The 13,388-nt window shown below is 32.5% G+C and overlaps 2 protein-coding genes across 5 annotated transcripts in view; one reads left to right on the forward strand and one right to left on the reverse strand.

The window, feature by feature from the left end:
• The window catches only part of SPATA17 (spermatogenesis associated 17), a 275,330-nt gene that overhangs the window by 172,619 nt on the left and 89,323 nt on the right, over positions 1-13,388 (reverse strand). Inside the window, exon 5 of the mRNA XM_051998293.1 lies at positions 6,264-6,367. Within this exon, the coding sequence (XP_051854253.1) occupies positions 6,264-6,367 (104 nt within the window). The remainder of the gene's footprint in view (positions 1-6,263; positions 6,368-13,388) is intronic.
• Positions 1-13,388, forward strand: part of GPATCH2 (G-patch domain containing 2) — a 452,239-nt gene that overhangs the window by 49,890 nt on the left and 388,961 nt on the right. The gene's annotated exons all lie outside the window — the stretch shown is intronic.

A 13,388-nucleotide genomic window follows, 5' to 3' on the forward strand; every position in this document is an offset into this window, starting at 1 on the left:
AATAGTGAGGAAAATTAGGAAAGAGGAAAATATACAAGCAATTCTAGTTTAGGATGTAAATTGGATGAATTTATCCATAAAATGGAAACTGAAAGCAGATTAAAAAATTTGAAGTTAGCAATAGGTTGTTTTCAGGAAATACTATAAAAATAAAGCGATACACATAAACATAAAATAAAGGTCAGGAGTAGAATGTATGTGAAAAATCAAGGACAGCAGTCATTATTTCAGAGAAAATTAAAGTTAAAATAGATTTAATCCAAAGAGAAAAATGCAAAAACTACACCGTCATATTATTCAGTATTGTTTTAGATCACTAGACGGTATAAAATACCTGAGAGCAAACCTGCCAAAACAGATACAGGAACTATACAAATATAAACATTAAAACATTTTTATATAAATAAAGTTAGATCTAAATAACAAATAACATTTATTTTTAATGAGTCAAAATAATTTTTGAATAAGAATGACTATTAAACTAATCTATTTATATGACATCCCAATTAAATTACTTAAAAATTACCTTACCAAGTTAAAAAAAATAATAACAAAGTTCATCCTGAAGAATAACAAGATTAGAAACTTCAAAAAACCGAAGAGTGGAAAAGGATATAATGGAAGTTAATTCAGCAGTATCAGACTTTAAATTATAAGTAAGAACATTGTTGAAGCATAAAAAAAAATTTTCAGTTATTTTAAATTAAAATTTTATTGTATAAATAAAACCTATGCAGTTAAGGTAGAATGAAGAGATAGAAACTTATTGGTTTGGAAAATTGCTGTGGTATAGGAAATCATGAGTTGATTGATTTAGGGGAAAAAATGGAAAGACTTATTACTTATGAAAGAAGAGGCTATCTAACTTCAAAGAAACAGATGAGAAATAAAAATAAGCGAAATATAGTCTTACATATATGTGAATGTATATATATATGTTTATAGATTTCTATGTATGTGTATGTGTGTATTATATACATATACACACACATGAAATTAATTGTAGGGGAAGAGGAAAGAAGAGAAAAAAAATAAAGTAAAAAGTAAACAGCAGAGAACAGAAGAAAACCTACAAGGAAGAAAACCTTGACATCTTTGAAAACATGTAGTATTTATTATATAGGGTTTTTTTTAATGGAAATTTATAGCTATATATTGAACCCTCTCATGTTCTGCTATGTACCTGACAATTTTTTAATTTTATACTTGAATTTAAAATAAATGCAAAAATGTTTAAGAAGAGAAAAATCACCTTGGCAGTAAAGTGGAGTATAAACTGGAGGGTAGAAAAATTGGGGGCAAAGGACTCTGGTTAGATGAGAAATGTTACTTAGAAAAGTAATGACAATAATCCAAGCAAGAGGTTGAGACCATGAATAATAGTGGTAACTTGTGTGTATGGAGAGAAGATGACATATATGAGAGATGTTATAAAGTTAGAAATAACAATATCTGGAAATGGATTTGCTGTATAGTAAGAAGGAGGAAATGAGGATGTCACTGAAGTCACCTGGGTGACTAGGTACTCTCAGCAGTAATAGAAGTTTGGAAATAGGAAAGGTTTGAGAGGAAAAATCATTTCCATTATAGGCATGTTGTTTTTGAGATGCTTTAAGTGACATCAAGTTTGAAATGTTTAATAGGAAGTTAGTGGATCTGAAACGCAGGAGAAAGACAAGGATTGAATATAGATCTGGAATTCTTCTGCATAGTGATATCAATTTAACCAATAGGAACATATGTGTAATCAAATGACAAAATGTAGGTGGGAGAGAGAGAAGAAAGTCTAACATAGAATCTTGGATTAGAGGTAACCATTAGAACACAAACAAGACATAAAATAACCATACTGGATAAGTATGAGAAAAGAAACTTGAAAATACAACACCTTAACATGGTACCTTGAAGAAAGTATTACATACTGAACAAGTTATAACCCAAGATGATAAAAACAGACATGAAAAGCTATCTTCATGTTATTTGAATTTATGAATTAGGAGGAAAATACTTAAGTTCTTAGCTAAAGGAATAATTCTAATAATCTAATTTGTATAATTAAACTGAATTTTCAGTACATATAAATTAAAAGTACTAGCCTATTAAATTAATAGCAACTAAAATATTCTCTTTTTGGTAGCTACACAAGTCAGCAAAATGCAGTGGAGCATTCTCACTATAAGATTGTCCTAAATGTAGTACTATTTGCTTTAAACAACAATCATTATAATAAAGACCTTTTGATTATTCAGAAACTAATCCATAGGGACAAAAAATCTCAGACTTTGAACGGTCCTCAAAGACCCTCTAGAATCATCTTGAGCTAAAGAGTCAGTCATTCAATTTTTGCCCAAAGATTTAAGATGAGGAGAAATTGAATACTTTCAAAGCCAGAGAATTCTACCTTTTGATAGTTCTAATTGGAATTTTTTTTTCTCTTTTACCAAATTCAGATTTATCATCAATTTTCATCCACTGATCCTAATTCTATTTTCTGGTGCCATACAGAACAAAGTATAATTCCTTTTCTATTATTACAGTGCTTCAAATGTGTAAAGGAAACTACAGTATCTTCCTTTACTTCTATTCTTCTGTCAGCTAAACATCAAGTTCTTTAAATGATACTTGTATGGAATGATCTCAGGCTCTTCACCTTCCTAGGGGTGCATAAAAGAGGATCTCCAAGTTATCAGTGTTTTATGAAAACATTATACTCAGGGCTTAAGACAATTTTCTAGTTGTGCTATAACTAGAACAGATACAGTGGAACCTCTCAACTTCTTTATTATAACCACAAAGTCTCTTTTTTAATGTAGCCTAAAATTAAATGACTTTTCAGTAATCATTACCTTGTAAATTCATATTAACCTTGTAGTCCACTGAAATCTCCAAATATTAATAATATTAAAACTAGTGATCTAAGTGAGATTCACTTGTAAAAATTCACAATAAATTGGACTGTGTTTAGTATTAGTTATCTGTGGGGAGTAAAATTGGTTCTTTTAGGGATTTTGTAAGATAAAAATGATAACTGTGTCAATATCTTAACTATTCTGAATTTTCCTTATACTGAATTATATTGAATTGCAAGTCATTTGCAGCCAAGTTTGAATTCACATCTCTAATGAGTGCTTGATACTGTGCATGACACATAGTGCATTTAATATTCATATGTGTTCCCTTTCCTTTCCCCTTCATAGCCATATAAATAAATACCAACTAAAATTTAAAGAATTGGTTGCATTAAAAATTCACTGGACTAAAAAAGAAGAGTTAGAGATTTTATTTCTAATCCCCCAATTAACATGAGATCATTTTCATAGCTTAGTTACTAAATTCCCCATATGGGAGACAGACTCACCTGTCATGAACTGAACTCCAGTCTATATTCAAGAGTATTAAACGATATACACACACATGCCCACACACAGAGAGATATCTCATTCTAAAATCTGTCCTGCCCTCTACAAAGAAGACTTGAAGAGAGCAGAAAAAGGACCCCCAGTCTATCTCTAAGAGGAGTACCACACTAGAAACATATCTGTCTCCTCTAAATATTGCTAGTTTAGGGGTACAAATCTAGTTCTGAACAAAAACCAGTATGCCTGATTGCTAGCCCTTAGATTAAATTTATTTTCTTAATTTCCTTCTGCTAGTTAGAGAAATGACTATAACAAATAAGGAGTAAACTCATTTATCCATGAAAACAGAAACCAGAGAAAAGGGTACAAATTAGAATATACTAAAAAGTAAAATAATAAATATGAGTAAAGATGATGTTTAGATGTGACCATGAAAAAAAATCTCAGCTAAAGAGGGGCCAAAATAGAGAAACCCAAAGTTTTATCCCACAAGAAACTATCCAAAGTTAATTCACAAGGCAAATAGGGAATCAGGAATATATTGGGTAGGCAGCTTCTCTTATATGTCTGTAGCTTCCAAAGTCTTTTCTTCCCCAAGAGTATGTCAAGTCATTGTCTGTCTTTCATAAGATTCAATCCAACTTCATCCTTCCTGTATACAGGTCAATACAATATTGTGTCAGTATACCCTCCTTGAAATAGGAGTCAGCTGTCCTTCCACAAATGCAGCAGCACACAAAGTACCCTGGGCTTCTGTAAAATTCCAGTTATACAATCCATGTATGTTTATACATATAATATGAGTATATGCATGTATGCATATTTATGTGTGTAATCCAAAATGGTTTAGAAACCAGAGGGTCCGCTTAGGCAGACCTAGAAAAATTCTTGTCTCTAATACTCCATAGCTGTGTCCATGAATTATGGACTGCTCATTTAACTTTTCAACGTCCCAGAAAAATTATGGGTGTAAGTTAAAGAGGAGTTGCCAACATGCATGAATAAAGGTAGTTCTCTTTATCAGGGAAATCACAGATCCAGGAAAAATATGTGTTACTTATATTGGTAGGAAAACTGTCAAGAAGGGTGATTTTTCCCATCTAGCAGAAGACATTAAAACACTGTAAGAGGCAGGAGCCATACATCATAAGGAAGACTGGGATGGTAGATCTGGGTGAGAAGGAGAAAGCTGATCCCAAGGAAGGGTGTTGCTACTCTGAGAAGATCAAATTGAATCACAAGAAGTGGAGTCTTTTCTGTTTCTGATCTATTTAATCTGTATAGACAGAATTTGCTATTTGTCTAAATGAACTTTCCTTACTAGGAACAGCTAGCTGTTACGGTAGCTGGAGTATTGGACCTAGAATGAGGAGAACTAAGTTCAAATGTGACATTTACTAGCTATATAACCATACATTAAATATGTAATTGGATTCCTCAATTGCAAAATGTGTTGAAGAAGGATATGGCAAAGCACTCCAGTGTTTTTGCTGAGGATACCCCAGGTAGGATCATGAAGAATTGCACATGACTGAAAAACAACACATCTTTTACCCTGCTACTGAGTCTTGGTGAATTTATTCATTCTTCCTTTTTATTCCTTCCTTGGCCATGAAGCCAAATAGTTGACAGATGTCTCTTGTCTTCTCCCCACCTCCTTCACCCTCTCAGTGTTTATGGTGAGCCCTTTAAGAGTCATTTTTGCTATCATCCTACTCCTAATGGTTTGTAAGCCCAATACTCTTTTTAAAAACCAATTTGTTTCCTTTATCTGTAGGTATACTATTACTTGAGGTCAGAATGTGCATAAGGGTTTAATTACCTAAATGATTCACACTAAGATTCTGCCAGAGTTTAGTTTTATAAGTAAGCAATATTATTCTCCCAAATAGAAATTTAAAATTTGAATTCATTTGAAGAATGACTCAATTGAATATATAGCACTACAGAGGACTATTCCAAGAAAACAAGTTCCCCTCCTTTTTTTACCTAAAAGAGGTAGAGGGTAGGAGTAACTAGATTCCTTATTTTTCAAAGAACCTCTAGTGTTATGTGTATTAGAAGTAAATATTTGCAAACACTCCCTATATGCATGAGTCTATATAAATGTAAAGGCAGCCCTGGGTTAAATCATGTCAATCCTATATAGATTGTGCGATTATGGATAAGTCACATAAATTTTCACTGCCCTAGGCAACTCTCAAAGACTATAAATTGTAATGTAGTTGATTATTTGAATTAGTAGAGGAATTTTCCTCAATCACAGTTCCAAATTTATACACACAAATACATACACACATTTTCAATGCAACAGTACAAAAACTGGACTGATTTTTAATTAATTAATTTTTAAAATACACCTAATACCTAACAACCAAATTCTTTTAAAAACAATACATTTTATAAGTTAGCATTAGATTATAGGTTATTGACATACTAATGATGTTAATGTTAATTTCATTGTCAGGCTGATGATATAATCAGATAAAACAAATCATTTTTAAATTTTCATTGGACAATTATTCAAAAGCAAAATAGATCACATTTAGTATTTCTGAAATTTCTATATAGTTTAATAGCTAAAAAACTAAGCAGGAAAGATTGAAATTTTTGTTGTTGTCATTTCAGTTGTGTCAAACTCTTTGTGACCCTATTTTAGTTTTTCTTGGCAAAGATACTGGAGCAGTTTGCCATTTCCTTCTCCAATTCATTTTACAAGTGAGGAATTCAGGCACATGTTTAAAATGATTTGCCCAGGGTCACATAGCTAGTAAATGTTTAAGACCAGATTTAAATTCCAGACTGTGTTGTATCTATTACATCATCTTGCTGCCCCTAAATTGAATTTACTATTACCAATTTTTTTAGATAAGGATTTCACTACTTTACTTTTGTGGTCATCACCTGATTGCTTGATTGGTGTCAGAAATAGCTCTCAGATATTCCTTCAAGTAATAATAATTAAAGCAGTACTTCCGGATCTTATATCCTCGCCACCTCTTCTGAATCTGTTTATATAAAAATATATATTTTAATACATTTAATATCATGGGGGAAAACAGCATTCACAGATTTATATTATGCTGAATCAAAATAAAATAAATATGAATTTGAATTTATTTTCAATATAATCATGAATTCATATATAAAGTAGTACATTAATTTGACCAATGTTTTAATTGGTAGGTTTATTTTTTTAATGGGTGGATAAAAAGCAATTATTGTACGTTATCAGGCATTAAAATATTTTTTTCCATTAACAGTTTCATAGTAATCTAAATTCCTAAATTACTCATGAATAGAAAGAATGAGGAAAAAGGAGAAAGAGGAGGAAGAAGAAAACTATGTGTCAGGCACTTTGCTAAACACTTTACAATTATTATGATATTTCACAATAATACTGGGAGATATTATCCCCATTTTGAAAATTAAGAAACTGAGGCAAATAGGGGCAAAGTGACTTGCCCAATCTGAGAAAAGATACGTTTTAATTAAGGTTTTTCTGATTCCAGGCCAGGTTCTCTATCCATTGTACTACCTAGCTACTCCAGTGACAGAACTAATTCAATAAAGATTAGGAGAGATTAGTTATTGGGGGGCATGAATCTTTGTAGCAAGTTTTAAAAGAAGACCTTTTTTGTCCAGAATATGTAGAGAACTTATTAACATTTATAAGAAATGGGTCATTTCTCAATTGATAAATGGCTGAAAGATATGAATGGTTTACAAAGAAAGAAATCCCAACTATCAATAGCCACATCAGTTTCCCAAATAACTAATAATTAAAAAAACAAATTAAAGCAATTAAAAGTCTGTATTTTAGATTCATCATATTGGCAAAGTTGACAAAAAAAAGGAAAATGACAAATTTGGGAGGGGTTGTGGGAAACGTCATATTCATATACTGTGAATTGTTACTGCCATTCTGCAAAGACACTATACTCCCAGACACTAAATCATGCATATTTTGATCCAATAATACCACTACTGGGCCTATACCCCAAAGATATCAAAAAAAGAGCCAAGCTTGTTCTCAGTGCAAAATCCTAATAACAACCTTGGCACCAATTTGATGGTGACTTTCCTGTTCCAAAATATATGATTTGGTTGTTTCTAGTTCTAATTCCTCTCAATCAGAGTGTGATCTGCAAAGATTTCAAAAACATAATTTACTTCTCTTGGAATTTTATTCATTGTCAGTTTAGCTTGACCCCCATATAACTCCCTGTCTTCTCTCCACATTTTGAGAGCAAACTTTGTTCCAAATAAGAAATATGAGAAGACACCTCCTTCCCATTCCTTTATAGAGATGGCAAATCCATTGGTATAGAACATTGCATATCATATTTTTTTCAATGTACTGGATGATTTTGCTGAAATTGTTTTCTTTTTAAAAAAATCAATAAAACCTACAAAAAACAAAAATAAATTTTAAAAGAGAATTCTTTGAAGGTGCTTCTGCAATGTAACACTTGAGTAGACTAGCAAGGGAAACCTAGAGGAGGAACACTCTATTGAAATCCCCCTTCTTCCACCATTAAAGAGCAATTAGGCAATCTGTGATTTACAAGAAAGTGTATATGACTGAATGACGATAAAAACAAAGGTTTCACTAAAGAGGATTTAGAAATTAGTTTTCTATCTTCCTTCTCTTTCTCCTCTCCTACAACCATCAGTCAAAGAATTTTGAAGGAGGAAAAGAAGTCTCAAAGTAATAGATAGTGCAGTAATTGCAAGAAAGAAAGTCGGGGAGGAAAGAGGATGAGAGAGGGGAGGGGGAGAGAAGTGGGGGAAGGGAAGAGAAAGAGATTTTAACCATACTTCTAAATCTACCTTTTGATCCTTTGTTGTTGGTTTTGACCTTTTACCTGTTGTTTTAAATTCTAGTGAAAAAAGATCTTTGTTTTGTTATTTGGGACAAGTAAAGGGAGGCTGCAGGAGGAAAAGAGGAGGAGGGGCATACAAATTTAAAGTCTAGGTAGCTGATACAGGGTATAAATGTGTAGAAAAAGGAGACAAAAGATACATTAGGAAAAAAAAATGAAAACTTCAAAACTTAGCCTAAAGTTTTCCTGTTTATCTCTAATGATTTAAGGCCCAAAAAAACTGTGTGTATAATATTTTGTACTTTTGTATTATAATTCTATTTCACATAGGAAATAAAGGAAATAAAGACTTGATAGTAAGGTAGCATCTTTTCTTGAGGAGTCATTCATGTAGACAATCAACACTATTATTTGTTGTGTTTTAGAAGACCTAATATATTTAACAAGATTCAACCTGATGTCATATTGTAATAGGGAACTTCCTTATGACAGAATTTCTACAGTACTATCTTTACAACTTCTTTTAAGAAGATATGCTTTCTTGAACTTTTAATACAAGTTCTTGTACCACTGATATTCAAGTATTGTGCCAACACTTGAATGTAAATTTTACTTCTACCAGACAGTGCAAATTTTAACAATGTTATTTCCTTTTGATTCCAAGGTGAGTTAGTACTTCCAAAAAATGACTGGTGTGCATGCCCTTCAAAGTAATTAGCAACTTTCAAAAGTGATTGGTACAAAACAATTATTATCATTGATCAGCACTGAATAGATAATTTTAAACAAAGTCATTGTGTGCTCAGCAGATTACAGCTTGTTAACGGGCAAGTTCTAAATGACCTCTTAAGCTAGTCAAATCAATGATGCATATTCCTCATTAAGTAACATCAAAATGTAAGTGGTCTTATAAATAATGTTTATTTTAAGCACTAAAACAAATGGCAAAATCTGATAGACCAAAAGCCATCTGCTTATAGAAAGATTACTTCCTCACTGAATTTAGTTTTGTTTATTAAACAAAATTATGTTTATGAAATTTAGTTTTGTTTATGAAAATTCATAATAACTCAACTAAAAGCAAAAGAAGCAGTATCCCTCCAATATTAAAATTATCAAAGTAGAAAATTACTCTTTAGCAATAACAACTAAAATTTAAAACAACAGGTAAAAGGTCAAAACCAACAACAAAGGATCAAAAAGTAGATTTAGAAGTACGGTTAAAATCTCTTTCTCTTCTCTTCCCCTCTCTCATCCTCTTTCCTCCCTTCTCCTTTCTTGAAATTGCTGCACTATCCATTACTTTGAGACTTCTTTTCCTCCTTCAAAATTCTTCTTTGACTGGTGGTTGTAGGAGAGGAGAAAGAGAAGGAAGATAAAAAACTAATTTCTAAATCCTCTTTAATGAAGCCTTTGTTTTTGTCATCATTCAGTCACATACAGTTTCTTGTAAACCCATGGGCCATAGCATGCTACACCTTCTTTCTTCCACTAATTCTTGAAGTCTGTCCAAGTTCATGTTCATTGTTTCCATCATACTATATATTTATCTTATCCTCTGCCATTCCCTTTTCCTTTTGCTTTCATTTTCACCCAACATCAGGGTCTTTTCCAATGAGTCCCATCTTCTCATCATATGATGTATTTCAGCTTTAGCTTGTAGCTTCAGTATTTTGACCTTCCAGTGAAAGAAATTAATAAATTTCTTTAAGTATTGACTGATTTGATACTTTTGTCCAAGAGACTCTCAAAAGTCTTCTTAAGCACCACAATTCAAAAGGATATATTGTGTAGCACTTAGCTTTCTTTACAATCCACAACCATATGTTGCTACTGGGGAAAAAAAAAAAAAAACAGCTTTGATTACATAAACTTTGTTGGGTAGGGGATGTTTCTGTTATTCAATATGGTATCCAGATTCCATAGCTTTCCTTCCAAGGAGAAAACAAGAATTTCATAGTTCTAGTAATTGTCTGTAGTGATCTTTGTGCCCAAGAATATGAAATCTGCCACTGTTTTCATTTTTCCTCCTCCCATTTGCCCTGGAAGTAGAAGGGTCTATTTGTAGGTATCTTTTGTTTTTTATGTTAAACTTCAACCTAGCTTTTTATACTCTTCTCTTTCATTAGAGGCTTCTTATTTCCTCTTCCTTCACTTTCTGCCAACAGAACATTATCATCTTTATAGCTGAAGTGGTTGATAATTTCTCTCAGAAACCTTAATTCCAGATTTTTGAAGTCTTCAGTCTTGCATTTTTAATGATGAACTCTACATATAAGTTAAATTTAAAATATGATAATATATAGCTCTTTTATACTTCTTTTATAATTTTAAACCAATCATTGTTCAATGTTCATTTCTAATCATCATTTCTTGGTCCTGATACAGGTTCTTCAGAAGACAAGTAAGATGTTCTTTAAGTTGTGATCTACACAGTCAAAGGATTTAGCACAGTTGGTGAAGCAGAAGCAGATTTTTTTTCCTGAAACTCCCTTGCTTTATTCCATTCCAGAGAATGTTGGCAATTTGGTCTCTAATTTCTCTGTCTCTTCTAAAACCAGACTATTTTTCAAGTAATTCTCAGTTCACATATTGCTGAAGCCTAGCTTGCAGAATCTTAAGCACAAAAGTGTGTGTGTGTGAAATGAGTGTATTTGTTCAGTAATTTGAATACTCTTTGGCACTGCCATTCTTTAGGATGAGATGGTCAACATCTTTTACAATCCAGTGGCCACTGGTGAGTTTTCCAAATTTGCTGGCAAAATGACTGCAACACTTTAACAGCATGATATTTTCAGTTTTTAAATAACTCAATTGGAATTTCATCACTTCCACTAATCTTACTGTTGTCATTGCTTCCACTTGACTTCATTCTCCAGGATGTCTGGCTTTAGAGCAGTAACTGCACCATCTTGGTTAGAAGTGATCTTAAGATCTTTCTTATATAATTCTTCTGTATATAGATGCTACCTCTTCTTAGAAATTTCTTCAACTTTGTTAAGTCCAGAGTGATGTCTTTAAAAAAAATGCTCAATGATCAGTGTCGTGATTTTTACTTACTCTGCTTTCTACAAAGAAATGTAACTAAAGGCAGACACCAATTCAGTCTTTCCTAGCCAACATGTTTAAGAGTTATTATCCATTTTTAAACTTAATACTTTTTATTTTCAAAACATAAACATAGTTTTCAACATTCATGCTTGCAAAAATTTGTGTTCCTGATTTTTTTTCCTCCCTCCCTTCCTTCCATCCCCTTCCCTTAGATGGCAAGTAATCCAGTATATGTTAAATATGTGCAATTCTTCTATACATATTTCCACAATTAGCATGCTGCACAAGAAAAATCAGATCTAAAGGGGAAAAAATGAGAAAACAAAATGCAAGCATACAACAAAAAAAAATTGAAAATACTACATTGTGATCCACACTCAGTCCCCACAGTCCTCTCTCTGGGTGCGGATAGCTCTCTCCATCATAATGCCATTAAAATTGGCCTAAATCACCTCGCTATTGAAAAGAATCACATCCATCAGAATTAATCATCGTATAATCTTGTTGTTGCTGTGTGCAATGTTCTCTTGGTTCTACTCCATCAGTTCATCTAAGTCTCTTCAGACCTTTCTGAAATCATAGTGTTGATCATTTTTTATAGAATAACAATATTTTGTAACATTCATATATCATAACTTATTCAGCTATTCTCCAACTGATAGGTAGGCACTCAGTTTCCTACAAAAGTGGCTGCTATAAAAATTTTTGAACATGTAGTTCCTTTTCCTTTTTTTATGATCTGTTTGGGATATAGGCCCATTGCTGAATCAAAGGGTATGCACATTTTGATAGCCCTTTGGGCATTTAATTATCCATTCTTTCTAAATTATAAGAAAGCAAGTAGTGTCTGAACTTCAGTTTATTCATTTACAAATTCATAGAGAATAATACTATGTGATCTGTAAGTCCTCTTTCAACCTTAAAATTCATGAAGCTATGCAAAAATATCAGGATTAAATATTTAATATTTGGTATAATAAGGCTACATTAGTTTTAAGTAAGTTCAATTCAATGATACACTCTTTTTTTATATATTGCATTTTTATTTTTTTGGTTCAATTTGGACCCCAGAGGTGTCCAAATTATCAGAGGAATATAAGGTTTGGTGTTAAAAAAATATTAAAAATTATATAGTCCATTTTTCTCATTTTTCAGAAGAGGAAAGTGAAGATCAAAGAGGTTAAATGACTAGCCAAAATCTACAAGTATTAGGCAGATCCTCTGAGATTTGAATCCAAATTTGCTGATTCTAAATCCAGGTTACTTTTTCTTGTGTCTTGCTTCTGGTAGATAGTATAAATATATATAGACACTATAAATTTATGTCCATTTTATAGGTGGGACTTGCTGGTGACTCACTTGAGAGCTTCTTGTCTTGGACTGCTTTACCAGTGTGATAGGGACTCCTCTTGATGATCCTTCAATTTTTCTGGGCTTAAAGGTTGTTTTAACCTGTCTCCATGCTGGTTCTGCTGCTTCGGGATCTCACTTGAGGAGGTGCTATTTTATGATTGTTGGGAAGGGAACATGGGAGTGATTCACTGTTTACTGTTTACTCATCTTGGCTTATCATCTTGGCTCCAGCATTTGAGACAATTATTGCAGCTAACCTATCATTGATTAAGTCAAATTACTTTTATGTTTGTTTCTTATTAATTTAGATCAGAAAATAATGCATCACAAAGAATAAGGGAACATAGGTTTGAATCCCAGGCCTCTTACTTTTGAATTGTGGCATTTTGAGTAAGTCAATCTATCTCTCTGGGCTTCAGTTTCCTCAACTGTAAATTGAGGGCTCTGAACCACATGATTTCTAAGGCCCCTTCCAGCTCTGTAACTACCATCCAATGATTCTATGTATTAAGACAACATCAGAAACTTCAAAGGATTTGTGAAGAACTTTCACAGGAAAATAATTTTCAGAGAAAATCAGGACAGGAGCAATAATAGGAAGAAACATTGGGAGGTGAACAAAAATTATCTAAGCACCCTGAAGCTCTAGTTTTTGAGAAACAATTTTTTCTGGACCCAAGATTTCTCTGGTATAGTCTATATTTCAATGATTACAGCAAAGGGACCAAGGTTTCCATAATTTTTTTTTCATGTCAATGTCAAGAAACCCAGGACATCTTACGCTGGTTCAGACACTGTC

The sequence above is a fragment of the Antechinus flavipes genome, chromosome 4, assembly GCF_016432865.1.
Source record: "Antechinus flavipes isolate AdamAnt ecotype Samford, QLD, Australia chromosome 4, AdamAnt_v2, whole genome shotgun sequence".
NCBI lineage: Eukaryota > Metazoa > Chordata > Mammalia > Dasyuromorphia > Dasyuridae > Antechinus > Antechinus flavipes.